This window comes from Bidens hawaiensis, unplaced genomic scaffold, assembly GCF_021521415.1.
Source record: "Bidens hawaiensis isolate Kalapana, Puna unplaced genomic scaffold, B.hawaiensis_p1.1 tig00002553_1, whole genome shotgun sequence".
Classification (NCBI taxonomy): domain Eukaryota; kingdom Viridiplantae; phylum Streptophyta; class Magnoliopsida; order Asterales; family Asteraceae; genus Bidens; species Bidens hawaiensis.
This window is the reverse complement of record NW_027491139.1, coordinates 2061347-2087500: the sequence shown is the minus strand read 5'-3', so window position 1 is coordinate 2087500 and position 26154 is coordinate 2061347. Positions and strand designations below refer to the sequence as shown.

Genomic DNA, 26154 nt, shown 5'->3' with positions numbered 1-26154 from the left:
CACATAAAATTACATACCTTTTAATCAGTTAAAACATATATGTCATTTGAGATCATTTGCTCATGTTTATCCCAAATAAAGAACACTATTATCCCAAAAATCAGATTACCTGAACTTTGATGATATAATCATCATTAGAATCTTTAGAATCTGAATTGATTGATCGTGATAAATTATTTGTTGTTATTAATATTCTGCATATGACAAATTTTAATTAATTTTATATATTAAAATTAACAATTGTATAATCAAGAAACATATAAAACCCAAAATTTAAAATAACAAAAAGATTTGTTTCATTTCATATGAATGGAATATGACAAAGACATACTAACCTTAAAGTCATGTTCAAATAACAGTAAATTCTTTTTTTTTTTAAAAAAAATTGTGTATAGCTTTATTATTTTAAATATAAATTATAATAGACACTTTAATTATGTACTACCCAACATATAACACTAATATAACCTCAAATCATTGTATTTGTCTAAAAATAAAATTACTAAGTAATATAATATTGAAATGATTTGAATGAATAACTGATGAAAACGATATTCTAGGTTTTCATATCATAAATGTTTTCTGGAAAGCAAAAATAGTGGAAAGGGATTGAAACAGATTTTTTTGTTTAAAAATTTGAATGCTTTTAATTAAGTAATTTGTCTTATAAGACATTAAATTAAATATATTTGAATGCATTAAAAAAGTATAAATTAAGTCATAAAATATATGTTTTTGAGCATTTTTGTCTTGAGTTATGAAAGAAAAAATTGAAAATTAAATATTGATCTTCTTGTTGCTAACCTTTTATACTGCACAAAAAAGTCATATAAATAAATGATAAATAGTTCATATAGTAAATCGTGATTCATATGGATTATAATTATAATATTCAACTTCAATGATTTAATGCTAAACACTGAGATATATATAAAATGTATTCTTCATGTTTGCAATATTTATATAAAATGGTTGGAGAAAATTAAGAAAATACACATTTTTCTTAGTTCAAATACATATGAGAAAATTTTAAATCCAAATTTGAAACCAATCTTATATAAAAAATTATGCATTGCTGCTAAAATCCCAGTTTAAAAACAAGTTATACTTTACCTTGATTTTAATTACCTATGATTTTAAAATTTTATTTTAATAGGTCTGCAACTTGAATTTTGATATTTCCTTATTTTAGTATCTTTCATCATTAATGTTAATGAATGAATCGAATAGGATTTACATTTAAGAAAAATAAACTTCAAGTAATATATTGTAATGACTTAAAATACAAGGATCAATATTGAAATGTTGAAAAAAGAGGAAGAGAGCTATGAAAATAACAAGTGGCAAAAATATGTAGGTATTTATTAGAATAGATAGATATTCAAATGCAAGTTACTCCCACATTTAAGTGTTATTGGATAGCATCCAAATGGGGTAATGAAAGGTTCTCCCTTTCTACGTGTTTGAGAATCTTCTCATACAACCAATTTTACATACCCAAAGGTTCGGTTCTTAAATGTCTCATCCCCCACATTTCTTGCCATTTGAACTACTATTTGTATAACCTTATTTATGACAATAAATGTTTATAACGACATTTAGATACCCGTGATTTGAACAAGAGTTGCCTCATTGTATCAGTGAGTTCACCAATGTTTATTTTGGTACTCAATAGCTTTGAGTTGACCAACCAACATATGTCATTGTCATAAGTTTGTCATCAAACCAATGAGTTTAATGCCCTTCCTTATAATGAATGAAAGTATCTTTCAACTTTCTCTACACGCTAATTCGTTGTGTGTCTATATATACATTTTGAATATATAAAGCTAATTAGTCTCCGGGGAGTACCATAATTAACTAAGTACTAGTCTAGCATGCTTTAGACTACAATACTTTAGCATGTGAATAGAAGATGCATCATTCTGATCCTTCACAGCCTCAAGGTATAACACCATATACCTTGTTCACATTCACTTAGACACCCCACAAACTTCAATGTTTAGAAAAAATCTCTAGATTATTTCATGTTACAAAACATGACTTTATCATTCATTTCAAGAACACAACTCTTTTTCCCTTGATCTTCAAGGCTTCAACATTTGACTTATGTGGACTTACACATAAGTCTTAATCCAAGTCAATTTTAGTGAAGACGTTGTTTTCTTGAAACCCTGTATTAGGATACTCTCCCAAAATGAAGGACACATCCTCCACATAGTTCAAACAAAATTGATGGTGGTAGAAGCATCTACAAGTCCATCATTAGTAAAACTCTTATAACAAATCTCGAACGATTTATTATAAATGTTAATAATAATAATAACATACATTTCTTTCATATGTTGTAATCAAATTAGAATTCACACTTTGTGAAATTCTCATGTTGATACTCTCAACGTTTAATGATATATTTCATTCTTGTGTATATCCTTTCAATATACGTATAGTTTTTATCATGATACTCTCACGATTTAGTTAAACGTTTGATATCTTGTCTTTCGACATATCATGAGATACTCTCTCAATAAATTGTCAAGTATTCATAAATACAAGTTAGTTGTTTCATCTTGAAACTCCAAACTTGAACAATGACAAATCTAGTCCAAAACAATAAAGTTGTTTACATGACAAACTACTCACAAGTAGTTGAACAATTAATTATGTTCACAACAATAACAAATTGTTTTAACAAAATAATTTACTCGAGACTAGCTAATATATGGTTCAAGATGTGCTAATTATCTTTCTAGCAACGAACCAATATTAATTGCAAAAGACGTGTTCTATTCGTTCAAGTCATATATTAAGTTTGCAATTGTTTTAATAATAAACTTTATGAGTTTTATGTTTTGATAACCAATCAAGACCATAAACTCAAAAATATGTTTATTAAATAAAACATTATCAAACCCGCTCGTTAGAAAATTAAAACGATTGCAAATCGTTTGTTCACTAAAATATAGTTTTATCACACTAAACCGATTCTAACACGCTCGTTAGAAAAATAAACGATTGCACATCGTTGAAGTAGATGGTTTATAAGATAAACGATTCTAATACGCTCATTAGAAACAAATGTTTACTAAACGATAAAATGTTGGTTCTTATTAACATAAGCCATTCCTAACTTCTTGTTAGAAATAACCAATTTTACATCGTTTTTTAAACTTGCGATTCTTATGAACCACTTCTAAGACACTCCTTAGAAAATAAAAAGAATATACTTGTTTATAAAGCTTATTAATTTATAAGATTTAAAGCGGTTCTAAGACACTCCTTAGAAATAAGCAATTATAAAAAAAAATGTTTTAGAGGTTATGGTTTATAAATACAAAATCGGTTCTAAGACGCTCCTTAGAAATAAACGATAAAAACCGTTATAAATTTTAGCAGTTTATACGAATAACACCATTTCTAACACGCTCGTTAGAAGGTATAAACCATCAATTCGTCAAATAATATTTTTTTTAACTTGTTCGCACACTGCGAAATACCTACTTCGCAAACAACAAAACCGTACCTCGCATCCCACCTTGTATGTTTATAAATACATATGGTTTTACTAAACCAACCTTTTCTAATACGCTCATTAGAAAATATAAACATTTCAAACTCAATAAGATCAGAATTATTACGCTAAATAATATATATTCTAGCGCGCTTGTTAGATGAAGAATGATTATAAAAATCATTTTAAATTAAAAACCCAACGGTTTTTCAAATCGTTTCAATATATTGTGATTCTCTTCACACAAATATATATGCAACAAAATGAACACTTTTTTTAATCTCATCTCATCTATCACCACTTGAAACTTATTTTCCATATTAAGTTTTGTACTCAACAAAATCAACATGGATTTTATGAGTCAAAATAAAACCGCCATTTTATTAATGACATATTTAGTGTCAAGTTTAATAACAAACTCCCAAATTAATTCATGAGAAGAAATTGTCAAAAACTCTTATACGATTTGTAACGGTATTCGGATTTAATATTGTACTCCAATATAAATAAATCCGATATCTTTTGTACTAATCACATTATTTCCCCAAAAATTTATAAGATTTTATAGAAAAAATACACTTAACATTTTAAACTTTCGTGAACCAAAAATCCTTATCAATAGGTTTTAAGATTGAACCATCAATCTTCACGAAATTCTTTTTAAGATTGTAGGAAAAGTGGTTCACTTTTAGTTAAGATAATAATAAAAATATAATAACGATACCCTCGTTAATCGTGGGAAATTCACTTAGTACAATATCGTTTACAAAAGTACATAAAAAGAATGTAAAATACAAATTTATATACCGAAATGATTTAATCCATATCTTACTAGGAGTGCTTCCATAAGCTTTCTTCTAGCATCCATGTCACGAGTCTTCATCACTTGAGTCTTCAACAAATGTTTCTTCAAAAAAACAATTCGTTTATTGAAATTGGGTAACGGTTTTGGTTGAGGATCGTGTTAGACACGGGGCCCTTAAAACAGATTTCGTGCCTACTCTCAAGCGCGTCTGTTTCCCAGGGTACAACAACCGGAACAGTATGTGTACTGCCGGAGATGGCCACGAACCCGAGGAATTCACCGGCTATATTGGTGTTTATCAAGATGTAGGAAAATTTGTTATAAGTGTTTGACATAAGTATAGAGAGTGCTCCTCTCTAAATTTTGTCATGAGTGTGTGTAAGTGACTTCAAAACTTTTTTAAGTCTCTTTACAACATGAACCAACAAGTTCATTATATACTTACACAAAATGAGAAATACTTAACCAAAATTAATATGTCATAAACAATAAAATTAATTTAGTCATAAACAAGATAATTAATCTTGTAATAAACTTGAAATTAATTATTGTAATTAACATGGTTAAATACTTTTAATTAGATTTAAGTGGTGAATCAAAACCATCATATTTATTCATGGCATGAGTTGAAACAAACTATTTGACCAGGTCCAAACAACTGTTCGCAACAGTCCGTTATGCAGGCGCGACACTAATGCGCTCCTACGTGGGACACGATGTCAAAGATAAATCCAGTTTTCTCTTCTTTGGTTATTCCAACCATACAACTTCGAGCATTGATATTCATTCATCTAAGCTCCGTTTTAGACACTCAAATCAATATTTATACAACACATATATAAATATATTATTTATGTCCAAAGTTAGTGAAAAACCCATTTTCACTAATAAATTTTCCAACAGAACTCCATCTTCATCCTCAACTCTAGCAGAAACTCCGGTGAATAATCTCTATTAGAGCCTAATGAAGAGCTTCGTTCAAGAACTTAGCACGAAGCTCAGTCGGCATACCATAAGGAAAAGCACCAACATTCTTCCAGTTTCCATTCCTCAACGAGTATATCTCAACCGAGGTTTCGTGCTTAAACCTCTCTACAAATCTAACACCAATTTCAACAACTTTTTAATCATTAGTAGACTCATCATACCCCAAACCATAATGCATAGACCAAAACCGCCAGCCGGTATGACCATTGCTTGGTAGCCTGTATGATTTTCTAGTACTAGAGTTCCAAATAAACAAAGCTTTAGAAATAACATCCTCCTCAACAGCTATGCATACCAATCCGTTACAAGAACCGAAAATCCATACATAATCACGAGCGTGCTTAAATGAAAAGTCAAGCTTTAAAGCATGCATGGATTTATTATCATACAATGAATCATAAAGAGGACAACTTAAGCATCTTTCTCCGCCTAGTGCTAAATATTAGTCTATAAGGTTCGGGTTTGTCGGGTTCGGGTTAATCGGGTTTCAGGTTGGTCGGGTTGTACTTCATTTTGAGCTTAATTCAATAAACACAACTACTTAACTGAGATAACCCAAGTATATGTTGGATTAATTTCTATTCCGGGTCACAAGTCGGTGAACCGGGCCTAAGAGGTTTTAACAAGTCGGTTAAAGTCTAAGGGGTATTATGAAACATTCTTTCATATGCTTGGAGGCCAAGTTCACCTTGTTGGCCAAGTTGCCCTTGTTGCCCAAGTTCACCTTGGTGGCCAAGTTGAGTGGTGACCACATATTATGCTTGGTGACCAAGTTGGGTCACTAGTATAAATACATGTACAAAGTTAGTGTTAGACACAACAACAACAACAAACACAACAATCACCACCATCACTACCAAAGTTATTGTAATCAGTTTTTTGGTTATATTTTCTGGTTGTAATATAAGTCGGTTATTTCTAAGTTGTGCGTTAATTATCGTTTATCATTCTTGAATTGGTATCAAAGCTCGGTTCAAGAACGCGATAATTAATGGCCAACAAAGAAGGTGTCTCGATCGAACAAGTTGGTTTGATTTCCCGAAGAAGTTGTTGCCGTGGTTGATCGAACAAGTTGGTTTGATCTCCCAAAGAAGTTGTTGTCATTGTCGATCGCATAGTTCGTTCAATTGTTACTTTATTCAAACAAGTTGGGTTTGAGTAGCCATGGGTGACACGACTCCACCGCCGCCAACAAAGGGGAAAGAGAACGGGCCATCTTTCGTTCAATGTCCAATGTTAACTGCAACGAACTATACCGTGTGGTCTATGAGGATGAAAGTAGTCCTAAGAGTTCAAAAAGTTTGGGACACCATCAACTCGGGTGTCCCCGATGAAGACAAAAATGACATGGCTATGTCCTTGTTGTTTAAATCCATACCGAAACCTTGATAATGCAAATTGGAGATCAAGAAACTGCTAAAGCCATGTGGGATTCCATTAAAACCCGACACTTAGGTGCTGAACGGGTTAGAGAAGCACGTCTCCAAACCTTGTCAATGGAATTTGACAATATGAAGATGAACGAGTCAGATTCCATAGATAACTTTGCAGGAAAGTTATCTAGCATTGCCTCGAAATCAGCGGCTCTCGGCGAAGTTATAGATGAAGCAAGGTTGGTAAAGAATTTTCTCAAAAGTCTTCCAAGATCAAAGTATATTCAAATGGTTGCTTTGCTTGAGCAAATGTTGGATCTCAATAAAACGGGATTTGAAGATGTTGTAGGCCGACTCCGAGCCTATGAGGAGCGAATCCGAGAAGAAGAAATTCAAGGGGGTGACCAAGGTAAACTTTTATTCGGTAAATATGATTCATCAAGTCGTAGAAGTTTTGAATCTAATGGGGGACGATGACGAGGAGGTCGAGGTTGTGGTCGAGGCCGTTTTAACGGCCAATACCGAACCCCTAGTACCGAACCAGGGTCATCAAGTAGTGGGGAAAACAAAGGTGAAGAAAGATCGGTCAAAGATTTTATGTTACCGATGTGACCAGTTTGGTCACTTTGCATCCGGTTGCCCGGACCGAGTTCAAAAGGGTCAAGAAGCATACCAAACCGAAGCCCGTGAAATTTTGATGATGCGGCGTATATGCATCAAGTTGTGTTCTTAAATGAACAAAACCTAATACCAAAGAAATACGAGATCGACCGGGTCGAAGATAATGTATGGTATTTTGATAATGGGGCAAGTAATCATATGACGGGAAACCGGTCATATTTTTTAGAGTTAAACGAGAACATAACCGGGAGGGTTAAGTTCGGAGATGGGTCATTTGTTCAAATCAAGGGAAAAGGCTAAATTCTTTTCCAAGGAAAATCGGGTGACCAAGACTTGCTAACCGAGATTTATTATATTCCGGAGTTAAAAAATAATATAATAAGTCTCGGTCAAGCAACGGAGTCCGGATGTGACATTCGGATGAAACACGATCTTCTGACCATGTACGATGAGAACGGGAGGTTACTCATGAAGGTCAAGAGATCCGAAAACCGACTCTACAAAATACGAATGAAAAATGGAGCTCCTGTGTGTTTGCAATCAAAGATTGAAGATGATTCATGGCGTTGGCACGCAAAACTTGGGCACATCAATTTCGAGTTAATGAAATCGATGGCTAAGAAAGATCTTGTACGAGGTTTACCACATGTTGAACATGAAAATCAGTTGTGTGAATCGTGTTTGGTGGGTAAACAAACGAGGCGTTCATTTCCGGCTACATCCTCGTTTAGAGCATCCCAACCTTTGGAGTTAGTTCATGGTGATTTGTGCGGTCCAATAACCCCATCCACTATCTCGGGTAATAGGTATGCCTTTGTTATTATAGACGATTACTCACGATATATGTGGACGTTTTTATTGAAAGAAAAAGGTGAAGCGTTTGAAAGTTTTAAGAGGTTTAAAGCCCTAATCTAGACGGAGGCGGGTTTACCAATGAAAACTCTTCGAACCGATAGGAGATGAGAATTCACTTCACGTGATTTCAATCGGTTCTGCGATGAAAGTGGAATTATTCGGCATTTAACCGCCCCGTACACGCCGCAACTAAATGGAGTGGTAGAAAGGCGAAACAAAACTTTAATGGGGATGGTGCGGAGTATTCTAAAGGCAATGCAGGTACCAAACTATATGTGGGGCGAAGCGGTCCGACATTCAACCTTTCTAATCAATCGGGTCCCAACCCGGGCCTTGGTTGATCAAACTCCATATGAACGGTTCAAGAAAAAGAAACCGATTATTGAACACGTTCGAGTATTTGGGTGCATGGCGTATGCTAAAGTTGATAGTGTACATCTAAAGAAACTTGATGATAGGTCAAGACAGCTCATTTATCTCGGGTCGGAAACGGGTTCAAAAGCATACCGTCTCTTCGATCCGAACACCCGGAAAATTGTTGTTAGTCGAGATGTTGTGTTTGACGAAAACAAAGGGTGGAATTGGGTAAAGAAAGTCGAGAAGAATGACTACGAGCCGGGTATATTTTCTATTGTTTGGGGGGGTGCGGTTGACAATGGAACTGGTCAAATCGAACCCACTATTGAAAAAACGTCTAGAAGCAACCCGGGTAGCCCAAGCTCTGAACCTACATCACCGGTTCAACCCGAGTCCAACGACTCAGCTGAACCAAGTCATATCGGGCCTAATTCCTCAACCCGCTCTCAAGTTCAATCGATGAGTAATGGATCACAGGTCAATTCGGGTGAAAATGAGGCCCAAACGGGTCTAAGACGTTCAACCCGAGTCTCGGTTTTACCAAGAAGATTACAAGAATATTATGTGTTACATATTGACTCTGACTATAAGCAATTGCTTCTTACAGCAAGTGGTGAACCGAGTAGCTATTTTGAGGCTAAGTTGAACCAAGAATGGGTTCCTGCTATGAATACCGAGATCGATTCGATAAACAAGAATGAAACATGGAGGTTAGTCAAACTTCCAAAGGGTGCAAAATGTATCGGGTTGAAGTGGGTGTTCAAAATCAAACGAAATGCGGATGGAACGATAAACAAGTACAAAGCTCGGTTGGTTGCTAAGGGTTACGTGCAACAACCCGGGATTGAATTTGATGATGTTTTTGCTCCGGTAGCCCGAATCGAGACCGTTCGGCTACTAATCGCATTGGCAGCATCTAACGGGTGGGAAATCCACCATCTTGATGTAAAAACGGCATTTTTACATGGTGAATTGAAAGAAGTTGTGTTCGTTTCACAACTCGAAGGATACGAGAAAAAAGGCGAGGAGGCAAAAGTTTACAAGTTGTCAAAGGCCTTGTACGGGTTAAGGCAAGCTCCCCGAGCATGGAACACAAAGCTCAATAACATCCTACGAGACATGAAGTTTCAAAAATGTTCCAAGAAACAATCGGTTTACCGAAAGACGGATGGGAAACATTTTTTGATCGTAGCCGTGTATGTGGATGATTTATTTGTGACAGGTACAAGCTCGAGTATAATTTCCGATTTCAAAAAGGTTATGGCGACCAAGTTTGAGATGTCGGATCTCGGGAAGTTAACCTACTATCTCGGAATCGAAGTAGTCCAACAAGAGGACGAGATAGTAATTACACAAGAAGGATATGCCAGAAGAATTCTAAAGGAGACCGGTATGCAAAATTGTAATCCGTCTCAAGTCCCGATGGATCATGGTGTGAAATACTCAAAAGCCGAGAATGAAGTCGAACTCGATGCAACCGAGTATCGAAAGGTAGTGGGTTGCTTACGGTATTTATTACACACTCGCCCGGATATGACATACTCTGTGGGTATTGTTAGTCGATATATGCAAAGCCCACGAGAATATCATGGTATGGCAATACGACACCTATTGAGATATTTGAAGAAACGACGAGTTATGGGATCAAGTACGGGAAGAACGGGTCTAAAAGACTTGTAGGTTATAGTGATAGTAGTCACAACATAGATGAGGATGATGGTAGAAGTACCACGGGGCACGTGTTTTATTATGGACAATCTCCAATTACATGGTGCTCACAAAAGCAAGCGACAGTTGCACTCTCATCGTGTGAAGCCAAGTACATGGCGGCTTCAGCAGCCGCATGTCAAGCTGTATGGCTCCGAGAGTTGTTGAGCGAGTTGACTGGAGAAGCATTGCAGAAAGTTATGTTGAAAGTTGATAACACGTCCGCAATAGCCCTTGTGAAAAATCCTGTTTTTCACAACTGAACAAAGCATATAAAGTCTCGCTTTCATTTTATTCGAGATTGCTACAACGACGACGAGGTCGATGTTGAGCACATTAGCGGGAAAGAGCAATGAGCCGATATCCTCACTAAAGTACTCGCAAGAATCAAGTTCACGGAGATGCGCGAGTTACTTGGAGTTGAAGACCTTAATAATCCGAATCAGAAATTAGGGGGGTGAATGTTGGATTAATTTCTATTTCGGGTCACAAGTCGGTGAACCGGGCCAAAGAGGTTTTAACAAGTCGGTTAAAGTCTAAGGGGTATTATGAAACATTCTTCCATATGCTTGGAGGCCAAGTTCACCTTGTTGGCCAAGTTGACCTTGTTGCCCAAGTTCACCTTGGTGGCCAAGTTGAGTGGTGACCACATATTATGCTTGGTGACCAAGTTGGGTCACTAGTATAAATACATGTACAAAGTTAGTGTTAGACACAACAACAACAACAACAAACACAACAATCACCACCATCACTACCAAAGTTATTGTAATCAATTTTTTGAGTTATATTTTCTGGTTATAATATAAGTCGGTTATTTCTAAGTTGTGCGTTAATTATTGTTTATCATTCTTGAGTATTCGGTAAAAGTATCATTTGCAATCTATGTGTATTTCATGACCCGTGATGCCAGTCACTAAAGGTAAGGGAGCACTTGTTACTTTCAAACACCTTCTCATCACCTTCACATGTAACACGGAACCTCTGTGTACAATTATAGTAATTGATTTGTATTGTAGGTGGACTTGGGCTTTGGGCATAAATACTCATTAATATAACTAGTACAACAGTAGGCAATGAGGTTAACTCAACACCCGTTTTTTTAAATGGACCCGAAACCCGACCCTAATAACTATTCGGGTTAATCGGGTTAACCCGAATAACCCGACTAATACTTGTTGACCCTATTAAACCTGACCCTAATTAGCTTATTCGGGTTCGGTGTAGCATCCCCAAAATTTTGATCCAAAAATGACAAGTTAATAGAAGTAAAGGGATGAAAAATGAAAAAAAAATTGATTTATTAACCCATCGCGATACGCGATAGGCATAGCCAAGGAAACCTCGCGATACGCGATGAGGACGTCACAAAAATCCAAAAAGAACGGTGTCGCGATACGCTACGACTCAAGAAATTAAGCCATCGCGATACGCGATGACTAGGATAATGGGAAAGTGACACGTGTACGCCACGTGTCAACACGTGGCAGAAGGTGTCTAAGAAAATGACATGTGTCCGCCACGTGTCATAAGGTGTCTAAGAAAATGACACGTGTCCGCCACGTGGCAACACGTGGCAGAGGGTGTCTAAGAAAGTGACACATGTCAGCCACGTGGCGACACGTGGTACTCTCTGAATAACATGTGTCATCGGGATACGCGATGACCAAGAAAAAGGTTCCATCGTGTATCGCGATGGGATCGGATTTCAGCTATAAATAGGAGTGATTATGGCTTATTTTCTTCACACCATTCCACTCTCTCTCTAGAAATACTTTCTCTCTCTACCTCGGTTTTCGTGCCCTAACCCGACAAATTATAATTTCGTAATCCATACCATATACCGACGACACCTCGAAATTCGTACCGACAATCCCGACGACCAGCGCGCCTCGTTTTGCGCGCCGACCTCGTAACACGTGACGACCTCGTAAACCTTGCTGACCCAAGACGACCAGACGTCCCGCCTCGAAGTACGTGCACGACCTGGCGACCCCCAAACATTGCCTCGATTTGCGTGTCAAGGAGTTGTTGATCAAGATTCTCTTTATACGTACAAGCGTCAAAGTGCTGCCCAAGAATCTAGAAAATAATAAGCCCAACAAGGTAGGGGTTTTGCCAAAATAAAATATTATTATTCCAAAGGCTTAGACCCTAGTCAGGGGTATAGCTTAGACCTTGATCAAATTATAACAATTAAATAAAATTTCTTTATAATTAAGAAATACAAAATTATATAAACAAAGGCTACAACTAAATATAATTTCTTCATGGATAAGAAATATAAGTATTCACATACATGAGGATATAGTAAGAAAGATAAGCTTTACCCACAAGAGGTATAGTCAAAAACTAGTGTTTCTTTATGATTAAGAAACATGAGATTTTATATACCAAGGTTATAGATAAATGACGTTTCTTCTTGAAGAAGAAACATATCATAGCCATTTCTTCTTGAAGAAGAAACATAGTACATGATTGGCAAATAAAGAGAAGGAATTCATATACAAAATGTTTTATTCAAACAAACAAACAATCAATCAAGGTTTAAGCTATCAAAACCAATCTAAAGGTCTGTAGCCGGATTAAGAGAGGATTCGAGTATTTATATAAACCTATTTTACTATAGGTCAATCATTTAATCAATCATTCATTCACAAAAGTTTTCAAACGAGATCACCACATCATTCAGAACAGACAGTCACAGGTGAATACGTTAAAATTTTTTCAGTCAAGATAAACGGGTTGTTTATCTTAAATAAAGACAGTCAAATAAAGATTTATGGGATTACGTGATCCCTATTAAAATACAAGATAGAAAATAAAAGCAACTCAGACCGAGTACACATGTGTCTAGATCCAAACATAATCAATCTAGTCTATCAGTCAATGCTACGTGGCCGCAGACTAGAGATCATAATAAAAGTTCTCCAATGGGTATCAGTTCCCAATGGCCGTTAGTTCCCAATGGGCGTCAGTTCCCGGAGAACCGTAATTGTGTGTGTATGGAAAGTGGTACAAATCCCAGAAATAAGAGACGTTTATGCTGAGGATGTTTCATGAAAACTATCTTGTCAGTCAAAGAAAGATTTATAAAATGTTTTTAGAGTCAACGATTCACCAGCATATCGCTGACGTATTCCCCCCCCTCCCCCCCCAAATATAACAGGAAATAAAGTTAGCACAGGTAGCATGGAATTATAGTCAACTCATGGAGATAGATGCTCGCAAGGTAGAGATGGCTCAATATTTTAAATTATTAAAATATTGCAAACAATATTTAAACAAAGTTTTATAAATAAAACAAAGGTTTGAAAATCAAACTCTTGAATATTTATTATTCGAGAAGCTTTATATTAAATCAAATATTTTGTTATATTTTACAAATGAACTAATGTTTCAAAATATAAATTAATATTTTATTATAAACTAAAGACTTCCGCTAAAACTCTGATATATTTTCAAAACATGTACCAACTATTGGTCACACGTTTAGGCCCTAAGTGAGGGTGTGATATTCGGGTCGGGTTAATTGGGTTCGGGCATTTTGGACACCCCTGCATAGAAGTACACGAGTAAAAACTTAAAAAAAAACGTGTTAGGCTCGTTAAGGCTCGACGGGCCTATACGATCTTCCATACAAAGCTCAAGCTTGGCTTGATAACTAAATGGGCTTTATTTGAGGTAGCTGCTCGATATGACTGGACTCCTTTCAATCATCAATCCTTCTGATCTCAAGTAGCTCACAAACAACTTAACTCGTTTGAACCCCAAGTTAAGATATTTACCAGTATTTCTCGTCTTAATTTTACATATCACACCCATGTTTTCGTAATTGTTAACCTCTATAAAGAATACCTGGAATTTTTATAACAAAATGTGTTATTTAAGATAATACTTTAGTCTTTGGTTCAACATTTGAAAAGTTTTCAAACTTGAATGATTTAAGTTCACACTGGACAGTTTGTTTATATTATATAGGTTTAACATCTTTATTAAGAAATTTTAGGGTTTTGATATTTAGATTATACATTTTGGTTAAGCAACATGTCTAGATTCTCAAAATGTACAATGTCCATCTGTAGTTTAGAATCATAGGTTCTCGATTTGGAATGTTACAATGGCACATTGGCACCTCCCATATATTACAATCAGATGAGAGTATGAAAAAGTTAGATAATGTTTTTCTAAATGGTGAGAGTTCACAGAAAATCAAAAATGCGCCTTTTAAAAAAAACTGTCACGAGTATACAATATATTAGAATCTCCAAATCCATTCATCAAAATACATTAGATTACTATCATACCAACATCTTTGGTATCATACTAAACAAAGCAACATTTATATAAATTTTAAAACGAAAATTCTCTTTTTGCAACCCATCCCAAGGCAGCTAGCACGGCTATACTGAAAACTGCTTGTCAAATTGAGATGCAAAATTTACATACCATGTTTCCCAAAAGTCAAAACCAGATTAAACATACCCATATAATATTAAAATGGAAAGGCCATAGGCATCCAGAAACATAACACTGAATTTGTTACTCAAAACAAATATCAACACAAAGTCTGTACTAATAATCATCTTAGTTTTTGGTTAATGGTACTTTAATTCATTCCAACAATATTAAAGCACCTTTGACCTTCGTTAGCTCAGTCAAGCCAGCCAGCCAGCCAGGAGCAATAACCACTGCAGTAGCCATCAGAGCCTGCATAAATAGAGAAAAAACCACCAAGTTAGTTACCTTTTTCTTTATATAACTGTTTATGTCCCTAACAGTCCACATGTGCTATATTGTTGTTGGTACAAAGACTGATTCACTGTCAACTTCTCTATTCAAGATAGGAACAACAACCTTTTTAAGTTCATAGTAGCCACTCTACCTTTCTTTGCAAATTTTCAAAATAAAGTTACATATTTGTTCAATGTAACCATTACAGAAAATAAGTATTGGACTTGTTTCAAATGTATTAAACTTTTATACCTCTTGATGACAATATCTTTTGTTTTAAATTTGTATGCAAACTTCTAACAGTAACATGGCTTCTTCAGATGGTAAAAAACTAAAAAGAAGTAGACAGCGTACTGTCACGATCCGCCTAAACACAAATCTTATTTTGCGAGTTCCGGACGCTTCCGGAACACTTTGGGTGCATCAAGGGCTGCCCGGAACTCTCCGGATCAGCCTCGAATTTTCTGGACCACACCAACGCATTCAAGATACTCTAAATCAGCCCTTAAAGGCCTCGGAAACTGCTGCAAATCACCTGAAACGTGCACCAAATGCTGGACCAGGTTGCAGCCCCCGGAAGTCTCTAGAACGACCTTGAAAGGGCAGGGAAAATGCTGGAATAGACTGATGTGATGCTGGTCAGAATATGCAGCCAAAGGCCAATCTAGAAGCTGGATATTGTGATGGAATAATCTAGAAATCATCATGTATAATCATACTTAGAAATCTCTAGATTTAGAAGGGACCAGACCAACCCTTCACTAATATAAATATGTGATAAGTAGGCTCATTTCTAATCACCCCAAAAACACATAACAAGTTACACACTTGTACTAAAAGCCTTGTAATCTCTTGTTGTTATAATATAAAGTAGTCTTTGGTTTACTTAGCTTGCACAATCTGTTTAGCCGTCAAGAATTGTTACAAGTGTTGGTGTAAAGGCTGATCTTAGACGGATCTAAGAGCCGCACGCGAGTTAGAGAAATCACTCCGTGACAGTACGGTCTGTTACAACTTAAAAGAGTGAAAATTACCTATATATCTCCAAGACCTGCTGCAGGCATAGGTGAAACCAAACTCTCAACAAACGGACAAGCGTCAAAACATCTATCTAAGTTCTGAATTTCTGAAAATGAACCGTTCTTGGAATCATACACAATCAGTTTCCTCCCATATTGTATCAAAATTTTTCCATCATTTGACATACACAAAGGCATAAAAAACCGATTCGTCAAAGGATCAGTCAAATAGGGGATGGAAATCAATTTAGCCCAGGATTCTTTGACTCCATAAACCTTCATCACCCATACATCCGCACGAATACCAGGATAATCACAAAGCACACACAACTGTTTTGTCAAAGACCCCAGTCTCAACACCTTATGATCACCTGCATCATACAGAGGCTGCAAAACTTCCCCGTAAGTCTCCTTTGCTAAATCCAAAGAAATTATAGTGCAAGAATAAGATGATGATCCATGATCTTTTCTAGCACCCCAGTGAAGAGCCCCATAACAGAACTTGCCAAAACAACAGACAAAATAACGTTGAGGACAAACACCAACGTTCTTCCAATTTCCACTTTTCAACGAGTATATCTTAACTAAAGTTTCACACTTATCTTTATTACGAGAAGATATTTTAATAACTTTGTAATCATCAGTAGACTCATCATACCCAAAGCCATAGAAATACCAACCAGGAGGCGTATTATAACCAGTGGGTGGCAATCTGTATTATTTTCTAGTACTCGGGTTCCAAATAAACAGAGAAACTCCCTGGACAGCTATGCATACCAACCCATTGCAAGAACCGACAATATCAACCGACTGACTCTGGTGTTCGCATGGATAATCAAGCTTCAAAGTATTATTAATAGAATTATCATAAAGCATATCATGAAGATTACAAGTTTTAATTATTTTTCCATTAGTACTAAAAATTTGTCTATGTTGATTATTGCTAGTTGAGATAGCAAGATGAGACTTGACAAACTCGGAAATTAAAGAGCACCATGACTTGCAAACAGACTTACACCGTAACAGCGACTCAACCGGAAGCCTCAGGAGAATTTCAACAGCTATATCCGTCGGAAGCGTAGGAACAGATTGCCGATGCTTGTCGTCGTCGAGTGTCATTTCACCCCCGCTGGCTGCAGGTTAGTTAGGGTTCTTCCCTAATTGAATTGAATTCATTTGGGGAAATAAATTGGTTTAATCTTCTTATTACATGTCTAATAATATCACTTATTATTATTATTATAACTACTTTTTTTTTCATTTTTTTTTCCTATCGAAAACGGTTAAGTTAGGGTGTTTTGAAGCTAAATTATGACTATTTTATTATTGGTGTAAAGATATAGATAGCAACATCATGAAGTTATATGTTCCCATCTAGAATGAAGGTGTAAAGATGGAAATGGTGGTCTTAAATTTGGAAAAACACTAACATACGAGGTGTGCTTCATTTTGCTAAAGGTGGTTGACGAAGACACGTTAACAGTAGTCACAAACGAATGATCAGTTAAGCATATTCACATAACCATAAACGATCGGTTTATCGGTTATGGTTAATTTCGGTTAGAGGTGGCAAATGGGTTTGAGTAATGGGTGATGGATCGAAACGAGTCTTGGGTTGAAACGGGTTTGAGTAAGAATTGGTCAATTAAAAAAATGGTTGTTTTGGTTTGGGTCAGAACGGGGTTCAGCTTTTTTATTTTATTTATTTATTTTGGAACGAGGATAACTATGGTAATTTTTTAGTTTTTTTTAGATTTTTTATTTTTATTTATAATTTGAGTTATTATTTTTTTGAATTTTTTTAAAAGAGGTTTTCTATTAAAATAAAAACCCCCTCAAAAAGTATTCAAAAGTAATAATAAAAAAACTATAACTCAAAAGATAAATAAAAAACAAAATAGTACAAAAACTAAAACGTTTCTTCCCTAGTCCTCGTATATGGGAAAGCAAGTGCATACCCAAAAGTTGAAACATAGGCTTTTTTAAATCAAAATGCCTTTCAAAAACCATATATACCCGCATCAAATTAAGAACCGGTTAACAATCCTTTGCAACCAAAAAAACGTTGTTCATAAATTGTACATGTTAGAGATTATAACTTGAAATTAGATATTTTTGCCGAATTATCTAAAACACCCTTGATGCAGTTTAACTAATCTATAATAAAAATATAATTATGAAAAAATAATAATTTTTTGCAATCATAAAGTCAAGGAATTTCGAGAGTCAATCCTCATTTTCTTAGCTACTTTGTTGCCGGTACACGTCCCTTTGTTGATTACCAATATGTACTTATAATAATATCAATGATAGTAAAATAATAGTAATAACAATAATATTAATAGTAATTCTAATTGTAAATGAAAAATAAAACTTTCAAATATATATGTTAAACGTCATGTATTCCAGATTTTTTTGATTTTATTATTATATACTCTATATTATTTAACAGATATTGATAATGTATATACATTTATAAATTTGAGTTACAATTTTATATTTAAATGTGGTAAGACAAACATATTTTAAAATGCATGTTTTGAATGTTTAGAAATATTATAACTTAAACTAAAAAGATGAATTTAATAATGAACTGCTCTAAGCCTCTAATGTATTAAATGGAATCGCTCTAGAAATAACATGTGGCCAATAAGAAAATGGAATGCATTAGTTAGTGTCAATTAAGCATTGGTAGGCTACTTAATTGTTATGTGAACATAGACATTTTCTTTTATCGTATATAGAAGATATGAACACACGGGAGAATATGTGTAGCGGGAATGTGATGTATTTTCAGTAAGGTGACTCACTATATACACGACGTTTTCAATATATATAAACTCATCTTGTAATGATTAGTCATTTTGAGTTATTACTTATTTCATTATATATGTAATATAGGAGCACATAACTTACGTGAGAACATCGAATTCCAACAAGTATGATTTCGGATTAGATGCTGATAGAAGGTCCGTAAAAAGTCGATAGTCGACCAACCGTGAAACCAAATGTTTTGTGACTTCAGTTACTATTATTGATGTATGTGTGATATCTGGCTCTAGAACAGGTTTAACTCTAACCTGTTAAATTAATAAAACTAGAAGCTAACCACAAAGTGAGAAGAAACATGATAGCACCCGAAATGTATTAACGTACTAAGAATCTTCAACATCAACTTACTAAATTACTGCCATATCAACATTTTGGTATTATATTAAAACATATACCAATCATACACCACTTGGGAAAAAAAACATTTTTTTTGTAACCTGACCCGCATGGCCATATAGAAAACCACTTGGCATGGAGACATTAAAATCAACAAATTTAACCACAACTAGGATACTAAGCAACATAGATTGCATACCATGTTTCTCAAATCAGTACTAAACATAAAATTAAAATGTTTACACTCTAACTAATTAAAGCATCAAAGTGAAGAGAATGTATTGTTTCTCAGATGATCCAAAATCATACAAACAAATTGGCCACTCGATAACACCAAGTTACTTTGTAGTAGTAGTTCATAGCAACGATGAAGACCCTTGACTATCATTTGCTAGGAGCAATAAGCACTGTCGATTACCTGCATTAATAGAAAAAACCAACAATTTTGTTACTTTTTCTTTATAGAATTGTTTTAGCCATGATAATCCATATGATCCATGCAAATCATGCTAAACCTAAGGCATAACACTATATAAACTAGTTACAAATATATATGAAACATGCATAATTTCAAAGTGTTCAACTAATATGTTACCATTGCAAGTCACAATACTCACAACAAATAAGTAAGCAACGCTTCTTCGAATGGTAAAAAGAAGTAGACGACATATGGTTTATTACAACTGACAGGAGCGTGAAAGCAAGTGAAAAGAACGACATTTACCTATCTCCGAGACCTGCTGCGGCCTGGGGCATAGGCGAAACCAAGCTCTCAACAAAGGTAGCAGCTTGATCACATCTACCCAAGTTCTGATTCTCTGAAAATGAACCATTCTTGGAATCATAGACAACCAATTTCGACCAATCTTCAAACCCAAATTGCAACAAAAACTTTCCATCATTTGATATACGCAATGGTTTAAAATACCGATCCCTCCCAGGATCAGTCAAATACGGGATGGAAACAAATTTAGTCCCAGAATCTTTCATTCCATAAACCTTCATAACCCACAAATCCGCACGAACTTCACGATAATCACAAAGCACACACAACCACTCTCTCAAAGACCCCAAACTCAAATCTTTATCACCTGCATCATACACAGGCTGCAAAACTTCTCCATAAGTCTCCTTTGTTAGATCCAAAGAAATTATTAACCATGAATTCGATGATAAATAATTTTTACTAGCAGCCCAATGAAGAGCCCCATTACAGAACTTACCGAACCCAAAATATTAAAAATCATGAGAAGAAGCACCAATATTCTTCCAATTCCCGCTTTTCAACGAGTATATCTGAACGAAGGTTTCACACTTAGTTCTCCCTTTATCATGACAAGACAATTGAACAACTTTGTAATCATCAGTAGACTCATCATACCCAAAACCATACAACACATTACACATACAAACCAAGCTGTTTTTAATAGCCACTGGGTGGCAATCTGTTTGCTTTTCTAGTACTAGGGTTCCAAATAAACAGTAGCTCATCCATAATAGCCATGCATAGCAATCCATTGTAAGAACCAATAGCATAAACATATTTTAAAGGGTGTCTGAATGGATAATCAGGGTCTAAAGCATTATTAATGGAATTATTATTATTATTATTATTATTATTATTATTATTATTATTATTATTATTATTATTATCATAAAGCACATCATCAAGGTTACAAGTTTTAAGCTTTTCTCCTTGCCCAGTGCTAAAAACTAGCCTATGCTGTCTATAGTAATTATTGTTTCTAGTTGATGTAGCAAGATGAGACTTGACAAAGTGAGCATCAGAAATTAAAAGAGTGCCATGACTTGCAAACAGACTTACACCGTAACACCGATTCAACCGGAAGCCTCAGCAGAATTTCGAGGATGATCTCAGTCAGAAGCGTAGGAACAGATTCAGATGTACTGATTCTGATTCTCTTTGGTTGCTGGTGGTGATTATACTCCATTTTAGCCAATTGATTTTGGGGGAAATTTAAACATCACCTTATTTATCATTTATCATGTTTTTAACACATGATAAATTTTGTCAAAAGATAAAATTTATAAAGTATATATTAACCGGCTTTTGAACCAGTATATTACACATTTTGTCAAAAGATAAAAGTAAATAAGCTTTGTTATTAGAAATAAATAACTAAAATTAAAGGTAAAAAGAAAAAAAGACAATATATTGTACTAACAATAATTAATCTAGAAATCTCGAATTTATAAATTTGAAAAAATCTATTTATATACAACATTTAACATATATACTCTATAATATGTGAGTGTGACTCCATTTTTTAAAACGGAGGTTGTAAGTGATTATGAATGGAAGAGAAAGAAAATATTATTATACATTATAAAGATATAAAAAAATATTATTTAATTAAAAATAATAGAGACTAGACAGTGATTTTTAGTGTAATAATAAAGGTTGAATGCTCTTAATAATTTGACAAAATTCAAAAGAACGTAAACAAGGTTTTGATCCTTTCAACCTTCATTATGTTTGTAATATAGAGCACATAACTTATGGATTAGATGTTGACGGAACGGAAACAATGAATTCCAGCAAGTATAATTTTAGATTAGATGTTGACGGATAAGGTCCACAAGTGTCAAAGCTTGATAGTCAACCCACCATGAAACCTGAATTTTTGTGCTAAACTGGACTCATTTTAACAGTTAGATCACGATCAATCAAGCATCCATCTGTGACCTCTGTCGAGCATTTTGAAATTTTTTTTATAAATATTTTGTGTTTGCTAGTGCTAACCTCTATCTATTTAATTGCTATCAGATAAATATCCTGGCCCTAGAACCAGGTTCTAATGAAGCAATTTCTAGCCATTTTACAAGTACATGATGCATGAAATTATCTCTAAACCAGTTTTAAATTAAGAAAACTAGAAGCTCAACTACAAAATGAGAAGAAACATGATAACATCCAAAATGTATTAACATACTTAGAAACTTCGAAATCGACTTACTGAAATACTGCCTTACCGACATTTTGGTAATATATTCTAAAATATATCAATTAGACAAAACTTCGGAAAACAGATTCTTCTTTTTGCAACCTAACATGCATAGAAAACAATTCACAGTTTCCAGTCAAATTCCCAATTCATCATGGTGATATAAATCCAACAATTTAACCACAATTGAGATACTTACTAACATAGATTGCTTACCATGTTTCTCAAAACAGTACTAAACACACTCATAAAATGCTACACAAACCGTCCAACAAAAAACATAAAATTGAAGAGAACGTATTGTTTCTAAGATGATCATGGAAAGCATAGAAAACATTACTCAAGTAGTACTCACACCAAGTTACTTTGTAGTAATTCATACCAACAATGAAGACCATTCTTGACCATCATTTGCTAGGAGCAATAACCACTACGATTTACCTGCATCAATACAAAACAATTCCACCAATTTCATTATTTTTTCCTTTGAATAATCGTTTTATATTAGCCTGATAATCCATATGGTCTATAAAAGGTAAGCCACGACTAAGGTATAATACTATATAAACTAGTTATAAATATATATGACCATTAGGGGTGCAAACGATTCGAGCCAAGCCGGAACTCGACTAGGCTCAAACTTGACTCGTTTAACTTACACAGAGCTCGAGCTCGCCTCGTTTCGATCTCTATTTCTAAAGCTCACGCTCGGCTCGTTTACTAAATATTAGTTACTTTTTATATATTAAATTATTAATAACTATTTGTATATACATTTTTTGTAAATTATAACTTTATATATAACATAATATATATTATGTAGTTATTATGTATTAAGATTATATATAATGATTAGTAATCATTATTGTTATAATAATGATTACCTATATCTGAGACCTGCTGCGGCCTGGGGGCGCTAGGTGAAACCAAACTCTCAACAAAGGTAGAAGCTTTGGTGGGATGGTAAAGGCTTTGGCCTTTGGGTGAGAGGTCCAGGGTTCGATCCCTGGCAATGGCGGTTTAATGTAAATAGTAGGAGGAAAGCTTTAACATTCAAAAAAAAAAAAGGTAGAAGCTTGCTGACAAATATTAAAGTTTTGAATTTCTAAAAATAAACCTTTCTTGGAATCATAGACAATCAATTTTAACCAACCTACTAACCCAAATTGTAACAAAAGTTTTCCATTATTTGAAATACACAAAGGCATCAAACGCTGATCCATCAAAGGATGACTGAAATACGGAATGAAAACCAATTTAGTCCAAGAATCTTTCACCCCATAATCCTTCATCACCCATACATCCGCACTAATTCCACGATAGCTACAAAGCACACACAACCATTCTTTTAGAGACCCTAATCTCAAATCCTTACGACCTGCATCATACACAGGCTGCAAAACTTCCCCACAAGTCTCGTTCCCTAGATCGAAAGAAACTATAGTCCACGGATAAGATGATGACCTACTAGCAGCCCAATGAAGAGCCCCATTACAGAGCTTACCGTAATCTACATGGAATTGAAAACCATGAAGAAACGCGTTCTTCCAGTTTCCACCCTTCAACGAGTATATCTTAACGAAGGTTTTACGCTGATTCCAAAAACAATTAGATAATTCAACAACTTTGTAATCATCAGTAGACGCAATATACCCAAAACCATGCAACACATAAAAACCAGGATGCGTTCTATAAGTACCAGTGGGTGGCAATCTGTATGATTTTCTAGTACTCGGGTTCCAAATATACAGAACGTCCTTGTCAACATCTATGCATATCAATCCATTGCAAGAACCGACAATTGAAACACGTTTACTCAGGTGTTTGAATGGATAATCAAGCTCTAAAGCATTATTAACGCAGTTATCATGCATCACATCGTCAAGATTACAAGATTCAATCCGTGTTCCTTGGTTAGTACTAAAAATGGAGGAGTTATCAACATTAATTATGTTTCTTTCAGTGCTAAAAACTAGTCTATGCTGTCTATAGTAATTGTTTGTAGTTGACATAGCAAGATGAGACTTGACAAATTGAGGATCAGAAATTAAAGAGTACCATGACTTGCAAACAGACTTACACCGTAACACCGATTTAACCGGAAGCCTCAGTAGAAATTCGACGATGATCTCCGTAGGAAACGTAACAACTGATGGAGGATCTTCGTCTTCGACTGCCATTGCTAGGGTTAATTAGGGATGGTGGTTTGTAATTAACATGCATTTATAAATACAAAAGGTGTTGATATATATTATAAAACTAATTTATATCTTTTCTACCTACATATTCAGTAAACCAAAGCTTCATTAGTTTTTATAAATAAATAAAATCAATATTGTTGTTATTGATTTGGGGAAAAATATCACATGTGCGGTTATTTATTTATACTTCTTGTAATTGCTTTTTTTGGCCCGTGTGACGCAGCGAAGCGGGTTAAATGCATTTACGGTTGTAAATAAACCGAACGTTAAGCGAACAGTTTGTGAATTGTTTGGCGGGAAGTTTGTATACGTTCTTTCGTTTAATAACTGAACAAACATGAACAAAGGGTGCGTTTGTTCATTAGTGTTTGTGAACGTTAAAAGATAAAGTGTCAATTTATGTTCGTTAACGTGTGTTTGTTCATACTCATCAGTTAAAGGTTTGTTTTATATTTTTTAAATATTTTACTTTACTTACCAATCTAGCATTTAAATTATAATTATTTTGTTTATGTTCAGCTGGTTTAGTTGGTTTAGTTAATGGCTTGTTTTATAAAGTCTTGTTTTAACTAACAATAAATCTAATTTGTGCTCCGTTGGCATTATCAACAAAAAATTGCCGAATGAGGATAATTATGCTTATGATTATTATTATTTCAAGTGCACAACTTTATATCTAAGGGGATTATGTATAGTGCACAACTTCATATAAAAAAGATGTATGAATTCTTTGACTTATAAGTCACTTAATTCAATATAGAAATATTTTTTGATTTGGTTCATCAAATCCAAATATTAGTATTAGTATCTAAAACGTTAAAAAAAACTAATTAATTATATATAATCTCAATTAAGATCATATATAAATGACTACATGTCAACATCGATACGTGTCGTATCCTTTCAAATCAGTTATCTGCACTAGATTCGATCAAATCACATAAACCATATAGTATAGCAAAAATGGTCATACGGTCGGAATTTGTTAATTTGTTAGAGTTCAAACTTCAAATGATCATTTCTTTGTAAGTCAAAACTCTATATGTGCCATAACTTTGGTAATCACACAACCTATTGATGTGGTTCCAACAATTAATCGTTGGCCAAAGAAAATAGACGGAAATCCAGATTAGCAAATAGAGAGAAAACTGAGACTAATTGATATACTTCATTCATAATCAAACTTAGACTCACAAAGCCATTTATAGGCGTACAAAATATTAAAAGACTTGAGCTAAATTAGGAACCCACTAATCCATTACTAGACATAGAATAACTGCGTATTAACTAAACAAATAGAAATGCAAGAAATAATTAAGGATGCATGGAGTTCGATGTGTGCTCGGTGTGGGAAGCAAAATCTTATTTGCCACATTTTTAGTAAATTTGTCTCAACTAGGAATTTAAATACTACTATACATACTATTATTTGTTTAGGTTATAAGAGATCATAAACTATAGACCAATATATGTGTGTGATGGTTAGTTATGAAATTTTATTATGACGGGTTTGCTAAACTACAAGTAATTACTTATACGTGTTTGCGTAATTATATCTCTGCAATATTTTATGTAATTATATGGATCACGTAATAATTATATGTTTAGATATAAATAAATATATATTTAGATAATTATATGGACCTTCGTATTTGGGTTACACATGAGGAATGTGAGGGGCTCGATTAGTGAGCTTTATATCGTTAGCTATATTATTTTACTTTTCGAATCATATTATATTTGATGGGTTTAATAATTAGAGTCTGATATTAGCATTTTACAGGTTTATCAAGCTCATCCGTTCGCATTACTTAATCGTTTTTTTTCCTATAGTGTTGTTTATATGTAGT

At 34.5% G+C, this 26154-nt stretch overlaps 1 protein-coding gene and 3 pseudogenes across 2 annotated transcripts in view; all 4 read right to left on the bottom strand.

The window, feature by feature from the left end:
• The window catches only part of LOC143620278 (F-box/kelch-repeat protein At3g23880-like), a 42383-nt pseudogene that overhangs the window by 3125 nt on the left and 13104 nt on the right, over nucleotides 1-26154 (bottom strand). The window lies entirely within an intron of this gene.
• Nucleotides 14831-17111, bottom strand: LOC143620227 (F-box/kelch-repeat protein At3g23880-like; annotated as a pseudogene).
• On the bottom strand, nucleotides 19858-21089 carry LOC143620226 (F-box/kelch-repeat protein At3g23880-like; annotated as a pseudogene).
• On the bottom strand, nucleotides 22534-24301 carry LOC143620225 (F-box/kelch-repeat protein At3g23880-like). The gene is made up of 2 exons (XM_077091961.1): nucleotides 23257-24301; nucleotides 22534-22544 (listed from the first exon to the last, which is right to left on the bottom strand). Exons 1-2 carry the CDS (start codon nucleotides 24281-24283, stop codon nucleotides 22534-22536), a joined length of 1038 nt encoding a protein of 345 aa, XP_076948076.1. The 5' UTR covers nucleotides 24284-24301.

Bases quoted from the DNA above. Each gene is read 5' to 3' on its own strand.
- LOC143620225 (XM_077091961.1), bottom strand. From the start codon at position 24,283: ATGGCAGTCGAAGACGAAGATCCTCCATCAGTTGTTACGTTTCCTACG.